The following is a 7,500-nucleotide window of genomic DNA, read 5'->3' as shown; positions in this document are numbered from 1 at the left end:
TAATAGAGTGTACCTGGTACCCAGTTGAGGGGGTATTAGGGGTAATAGAGTGTAGGGGGTAATAGGGGTAGTAGAGTGTAGGGGGTATTAGGGGTAATAGAGTGTACCTGGTACCCAGTTGAGGGGGTATTAGGGGTAATAGAGTGTAGGGGGTATTAGGGGTAATAGAGTGTAGGGGGTATTAGGGGTAATAGAGTGTACCTGGTACCCAGTTGAGGGGGGCACAGACGGCGTTGCTGGCGCTGATCCTGTGGGCGTATTTGATGATCTCCTCAGAAGAGATGCTCCCTGCAGAGAGAGAGAGAGAGAGAGAGAGAGAGAGTCAGAAACACACACACACACACACACACACAGAGTTAGTCACACACACACACACACACACACACACACAGTCAGAGAGTCTCAAACACACACACACACACACACAGTCAGACTCACACACACACACATACAGAGAGTCAGAAATACATATATACAGACACACACACACACCGCCGCAGGTGGAACTGACCTTTGCGTGCCTTTTCTATGGATTTCAGCTTCTCTTTCGCCTGGTACACTGCCGTGGCCTGCAAACACACACACACACACACACACACAGAGTTTTAAACATACACACACACTCACAGGAAAAGGTTTAAACACATACGTTTCCCAAATAATGCTTTCCAGCAGCAGTGCTGTTACGTGCCCGACAGCTGATAGCCAAGCAATGTAGCCGTAATGTTAGCCTCCAGAGTAATGTTAGCCTAACCTACTGCCTACAGAGCAACGTAGCCGTAATGTTAGCCTAGCCTACAGAGAAATGTAGCCGTAATGTTAGCCTAACCTACTGCCTACAGAGTAATGTTAGCCTAGCCTACTGCCTACAGAGCAACGTAACCGTAATGTTAGCCTAGCCTACAGAGAAATGTAGCCGTAATGTTAGCCTAACCTACTGCCTACAGAGTAATGTTAGCCTAGCCTACTGCCTACAGAGCAACGTAACCGTAATGTTAGCCTAGCCTACAGAGAAATGTAGCCGTAATGTTAGCCTAGTCTACTGCCTACAGAGCAATGTAGCCGTAATGTTAGCCTAGCCTACTGCCTACAGAGCAATGTAGACGTAATGTTAGCCTAGCCTACATAGAAATGTAGCCGTAACGTTAGCCTAGTCTACAGCCTCCAGAGTAATGTTAGCCTAGTCTACTCCCTCCAGAGCAATGCAGCCGTAACGTTAGCCTAGCCTACTGCCTCCAGAGCAATGTAGCCGTAACGTTAGCCGTAACGTTAGCCTAGCCTACTGCCTCCAGAGTAATGTTAGCCTAGCCTACTGCCTCCAGAGCAATGTAGCCGTAACATTAGCCTAGCCTACTGCCTCCAGAGCAATGTAGCCGTAACGTTAGCCTAGCCTACTGCCTCCAGAGTAATGTAGCCGTAACGTTAGCCTAGCCTACTGCCTCCAGAGTAATGTAGCCGTAACGTTAGCCTAGCCTACTGCCTCCAGAGTAATGTTGGCCTAGCCTACTGCCTCCAGAGCAATGCAGCTGTAACGTTAGCCTAGCCTACATAAAAATGTAGCCGTAACGTTAGCCTAGCCTACTGCCTCCAGAGTAATGTTAGCCTAGCCTACTGCCTCCAGAGTGTAAGGGCTACAGACTCGTCTTAAAGTAATCTCCAATGTCACCTTTAAGTAGCCTACATGTCCCGAAACGGATAACACTTCACTTAACTGGTGAGTTCATCGCACATTCATAGCAGCTGTTATAAACTGCACATAAGGCATTCATGACTGTTTCATGAGACATGACTCAACATTCACGCCAAACCTTTCATGAATGTGGAGGACAGAACGACAACAACTTGTCAAAATAAAAGCTGGAGGTTAAAATTGAAGGGGGTGTGAGGGGGGCTTATGAAGTCTACATCAAATGTCAATTGATAACGAGAGGCTCAGCTATGGTCTGATGCACTTGTGATCGCCTGAAACGTCACCTTTGTGTAGCATGTGATGCCATCCTAGAGACCTCCATACAACACTTACAACAGGACATGAACACAGCGGCTGTTTGCTTCTACAGCGTGCAGGTAAATATTGTGACATCACTGATCAATACACACACACACACACACACACACACACACACACACACACACACACACACACACACACACACACACACACACACACACACACACACACACACACACACACACACACACACATACAGCGGCTGTTTGCTTCTACAGCGTGCAGGTAAAAATCGTGACATCACTGATCAATACACACACACACACACACACACACACACACACACACACACACACACACACACACACACACACACACACAGTGGCTGTTGTGCTTCTACAGTGTGCAGGTAAATACTGTGATATTACTGATCATGTGAAGATTCTAATCTAACAGCAGCGCTGTGGCACTGTTGGATACACACACACATACACACACAGACAAACACACACACATACACACACAGACACAAGACACAGACACAGACAAACACAGACACATACACACACAGACACAAGACACAGACACAGACAAACACAGACACACACACACACACCAGGATGTGTTCGGCCTCCTTGAGCTGCTTCTGGAGCTGCTGGATGTCGGAGTCCCTCTTGTCCAGCTCCTTCTCCAGGTCCCCCATCTCCTGCTGCCGCCCGCCCTGCTCAACCGCCTGCTGCATCAACTGCTGGAACTCACGGTCCCTCTGCACGAGCAGCTCCAGCACCTACACACACACACACACACACACACATTAAACACACACACACATACACACACACACACACATTAAACACACACACACATTAAACACACACACACACACACACACACACACACATTAAACACACACACACACACACACACACACATTAAACACACACACACACACACTCACACACACACAGCTCCACCGCCTGCTGGAACTGGTGCGTATTTGCTCAGAGGTGTGTGTCGGTGTGTATGTGCGGATGCGCGTGTTCGTGTTCGGGAGTGCAGCTCACCTGCGTGTCTTCACCGGGCTGCGGGGCTTTCTGACTCCGCGAGAGGGCCAACATCTCAATCAGTTCTCTAAAAGCCAAATGTTTCACGTTACCGAGGGCAGGCTAACTAACACGAATATTGCACAAAGTTATACAGGTATCCGAATGATCGTTCCCATACTGAGAAATGATGAATTAGGAAGATAGTGTTTAACTAACATATTAATGCTAACAGCCCTGGTAAACAACTTTTACTGGTATAAGTCATTCTACTGATAGTAACACTGTAGGCTAATGTGAAACGCAGACATATAGTCAACAAGCAACTTCACAGTGAGACAAAAAGCCTTGCAGCCAAATTCCTTAGCTCAAAGACTAATGAACACACGCGAATATAAATATCATGTTATGACTGCTGGTGCGCACCAACCTGGACAACACCTCTAAATCATCTAAAGTGGATAAAAGCCGCTCCTTTGTGGACTTCTCCGGTGCCGCCATGTTTGTGTCTCACCACTGCGCAAGACAGGAAGCCGTACGGATTAAACAAGTAGCATAGCAAAGTAGCATACTCTTTACTGCCCCCTGTGTGTTGGACCGCTAATGTTTCTGATAGAGTTGTGCTGCAAGAGGCTTGAATTCCCGCAAATGAAGTTACTGCTAAGGATCCTTCCCAATGTATGCCTCACATACATGTTATTTTGCTTAGTAGTAGACTGTGAGAGGCTATAACAACCTCATGTCAGTATTTGATACGGTTATAAGTTGTCATAAAATAGGCTAATTGTTTACCGTAAGAAAATAATACTTTTGCACAGTTGAACAAACCCTAACGAATACAAATTCTCGGCGTAGAGTTCAAGTTCAAGTTCAGGCAAAGGTTCCTAAATACTCGTCTCAGCCTCTCTGCTACCTCTACCACTGGGGACTACATATCCCAGAGCACGTTGCGGCCAGCTGTCCACAATGCCTGGGCAAACTGGGCAAACTTGCGAAGCCACACGTTTGTAGTCTGAGTTCACCACTGCCTTGCACCTAAAAAGAAAACGAGATAGGCTATGATATCCGTGAGTATAGTGCAATCGACTTCTGTTATTGTATTTTGCATTGTATTTGGTATTTTAGAAATGCAAGGAGTAGGCTAAGATAGGCTAGACAATCTTCCAGGCTAGTCTAGTTAGGCTACTAATGTGTACTGGTTGCTATGGTGATGTCAGTTCAGCTGTCAAAAGATGATGCCAAAGTCTTGAGGTCAGTTCAACTTCAATGCTGTAGGCCTACCGAAAGACAATCTGTAAAACCGAAACATTATTTAAAATCTATAGCCCCACCAAACTCCACTCGAACGATCAGAACGATATTGCCGAGAAACGAATGGGCAAAAACTTTGGCAGGTGGCTTGCCTTAAGTTAAGCCATAAACCTTGTAGGCCCCTAGGCTATAAGCTTGCAAAAATAAGGTGGCATAATCACAACAGATTTAATATTCAAAGTGAAACAAATTTGTGATTCTCTATGCATTATGTGCAGGTCAACAAACAAGTTTAATCCAGTGTGTCGCTCGCATTGATGTTGCCATGGCGAACAACTACGAGCTAGTGCGGCCGATAGGCCAGGGCGCGTTCGGGAAGGCGTTCCTGGCGAAGGCGCGAGACGGGAGCGCGCGTCAGTGTGTGGTGAAGGAGATTAACCTGCGGAAGGTAAGGATGATGTGCACGCGCGTGCCCGTGTGTGTGTGTGTGTGTGTGTGTGTGTGTGTGTGTGTGAGAAAGAGAGAGAGAGAGAGAGAGGAGGAGCGCTGCATGGAATAAAAGCATGCCACTTTCATTTAAATTTGTCTGTGAATAGTGTAATTCGGGGCTTGTGTGTGTGTGTGTGTGTGTGTGTGTGTGTGTGTGTGTGTGTGTGTGTGTGTGTGATTGTGATTGTCAGATGTCTGCGCGAGAGAGAGAAGCGTCTCAGAAGGAAGTTGTGCTGCTCTCCCAAATGAAACACCCCAACATCGTCAGCTTCATCACGTCCTACCAGGGTACGTGCTCTCTGTGTGTACAGTGTGTGTGTGTGTGTGTGTGTGTGTGTGTGTGTAACATCGTCAGCTTCATCACGTCCTACCAGGGTACGTGCTCTCTGTGTGTACAGTGTGTGTGTGTGTGTGTGTGTGTGTGTGTGTGTGTAACATCGTCAGCTTCATCACGTCTTACCAGGGTACGTGCTCTCTGTGTGTACAGTGTGTGTGTGTGTGTGTGTAACATCGTCAGCTTCATCACGTCCTACCAGGGTACGTGCTCTCTGTGTGTACAGTGTGTGTGTGTGTGTGTGTGTGTGTGTGTAACATCGTCAGCTTCATCACGTCCTACCAGGGTACGTGCTCTCTGTGTGTACAGTGTGTGTGTGTGTGTGTGTGTGTGTGTGTGTGTGTGTGTAACATCGTCAGCTTCATCACGTCCTACCAGGGTACGTGCTCTCTGTGAGTACAGTGTGTGTGTGTGTGTTTAGAGAGAGGTTGCCTCTACATAGTGATGGAGTATTGTGTGTGTGTGTGTGTGTGTGTGTGTTTAGAGAGAGGTTGCTTCTACATAGTGATGGAGTATTGTGTGTGTGTGTGTGTGTGTGTGTGTTTAGAGAGAGGTTGCCTCTACATAGTGATGGAGTATTGTGTGTGTGTGTGTGTGTGTGTGTGTGTGTGTGTGTGTGTGTGTGTGTGTGTGTGTGTGTGTGTTTAGAGAGAGGTTGCCTCTACATAGTGATGGAGTATTGTGTGTGTGTGTGTGTGTGTGTGTGTGTGTGTGTTTAGAGAGAGGTTGCCTCTACATAGTGATGGAGTATTGTGTGTGTGTGTGTGTGTGTTTAGAGAGAGGTTGCCTCTACATAGTGATGGAGTATTGTGATGGGGGCGACCTAATGAAGAGGATTCATATACAGAAAGGACAACTGTTTTCTGAAGAGCAGGTACACACATACACACACACACACACACACACACACACACACACACACACACACACACACACGAATGCTGTGTACTCATGAACTGTATTGTGTGTGCAGATTATGGACTGTAGTGTGTGTGTGTGTGTGTGTGTGTGTGTGTGTGTGTACAGATTATGGACTGTAGTGCGTGTGCAGATTATGGACTGTAGTGTGTGTGTGTGTGTGTGTGTGTGTGTGCAGATTATGGACTGGTTTGTGCAGATCTGTTTGGGCCTGAAGCACATCCATGACAGGAAGGTCCTGCACAGGGACATTAAAGCACAGGTACACACACACACACACACACACACACACACACACACACACACACACACACACACACACACACACACACACACACGTCTCTGTGTAACCAGGACACTTGTGATTGAGCTCTAGCTGTGCTGTAGGGTAGTGTAGGGCAGTGTAGTGTAGTGTAGTGTAGGGTAGTGTAGCATAGGGTAGGGTAGTGTAGGATAGTGTAGGGTAGGGTAGGGTAGGGTAGGGTAGTGTAGTGTAGTGTAGGGTAGGGTAGGGTAGTGTAGTGTAGTGTAGTGTAGTGTAGTGTAGGGTAGGGTAGTGTAGTGTAGCGTAGGGTAGGGTAGTGTAGGGTAGGGTAGGGTAGTGTAGTGTAGTGTAGGGTAGTGTAGTGTAGTGTAGGGTAGGGTAGTGTAGTGTAGGGTAGGGTAGTGTAGTGTAGGGTAGGGTAGGGTGTAGTGTAGGGTAGGGTAGTGTAGTGTAGTGTAGTGTAGTGTAGTGTAGGGTAGGGTAGTGTAGGGTAGTGTAGGGTAGTATAGGGTAGTGTAGTGTAGGGTAGTGTAGTGTAGGGTAGGGTAGTGTAGGGTAGGGTAAGGTAGTGTAGGGTAGGGTAGGGTAGGGTAGGGTAGGGTAGGGTAGTGTAGTGTAGTGTAGTGTAGGGTAGGGTAGGGTAGGGTAGGGTAGTGTAGTGTGTAGTGTAGGGTAGGGTAGTGTAGTGTAGTGTAGTGTAGTGTAGGGTAGGGTAGGGTAGTGTAGGGTAGGGTAGTGTAGTGTAGTGTAGTGTAGTGTAGTGTGTAGTGTAGTGTAGGGTAGGGTAGTGTAGTGTAGTGTAGGGTAGGGTAGTGTAGGGTAGTGTAGTGTAGGGTAGTGTAGTGTAGTGTGTAGTGTAGGGTAGGGTAGGGTAGGGTAGTGTAGTGTGTAGTGTAGGGTAGGGTAGTGTAGTGTGTAGGGTAGGGTAGGGTAGTGTAGGGCAGTGTTGGTCAAGTTACTTGGAAAAAGTAATTAGTTACTGATTACTTGTCCAAGAAACTAATCCTGTTACTGTACTGTAGTGTAGTGTAGGGTAGTGTAGGGTAGTGTAGTGTAGGGTAGTGTAGTGTAGTGTGTAGTGTAGGGTAGGGTAGGGTAGGGTAGTGTAGTGTGTAGTGTAGGGTAGGGTAGTGTAGTGTGTAGGGTAGGGTAGGGTAGTGTAGGGCAGTGTTGGTCAAGTTACTTGGAAAAAGTAATTAGTTACTGATTACTTGTCCAAGAAACTAATCCTGTTACTGTACTGATTACT

At 47.0% G+C, this 7,500-nt stretch overlaps 2 protein-coding genes across 3 annotated transcripts in view; one reads left to right on the top strand and one right to left on the bottom strand.

Annotated features, from left to right (window-relative positions):
* The window catches only part of med4 (mediator complex subunit 4), a 7,090-nt gene extending 3,576 nt beyond the window's left edge, over positions 1 to 3,514 (bottom strand). For both annotated transcript variants that reach the window (XM_062533594.1, XM_062533595.1), the window contains exons 1-5: positions 3,425 to 3,514; positions 3,016 to 3,082; positions 2,568 to 2,738; positions 512 to 569; positions 202 to 288 (exon numbers count right to left, since the gene is read on the bottom strand). In XM_062533594.1, the coding sequence (XP_062389578.1) occupies positions 202 to 288; positions 512 to 569; positions 2,568 to 2,738; positions 3,016 to 3,082; positions 3,425 to 3,495 (454 nt within the window). In that variant the 5' untranslated portion in view covers positions 3,496 to 3,514. The remainder of the gene's footprint in view (positions 1 to 201; positions 289 to 511; positions 570 to 2,567; positions 2,739 to 3,015; positions 3,083 to 3,424) is intronic.
* A 502-nt stretch (positions 3,515 to 4,016) lies between these two features.
* The window catches only part of LOC134079096 (serine/threonine-protein kinase Nek5), a 10,296-nt gene continuing 6,812 nt past the window's right edge, over positions 4,017 to 7,500 (top strand). Inside the window, exons 1-5 of the mRNA XM_062535265.1 lie at positions 4,017 to 4,061; positions 4,524 to 4,693; positions 4,926 to 5,022; positions 5,845 to 5,942; positions 6,165 to 6,248. Coding sequence (XP_062391249.1) covers positions 4,571 to 4,693; positions 4,926 to 5,022; positions 5,845 to 5,942; positions 6,165 to 6,248 — 402 coding nt within the window. The 5' untranslated portion in view covers positions 4,017 to 4,061; positions 4,524 to 4,570. The remainder of the gene's footprint in view (positions 4,062 to 4,523; positions 4,694 to 4,925; positions 5,023 to 5,844; positions 5,943 to 6,164; positions 6,249 to 7,500) is intronic.

This window comes from Sardina pilchardus, chromosome 4, assembly GCF_963854185.1.
Source record: "Sardina pilchardus chromosome 4, fSarPil1.1, whole genome shotgun sequence".
Lineage (NCBI taxonomy): Eukaryota > Metazoa > Chordata > Actinopteri > Clupeiformes > Clupeidae > Sardina > Sardina pilchardus.
Note: the sequence above shows the minus strand (reverse complement) of the source record. Positions and strands in the feature narration are given on the sequence as shown.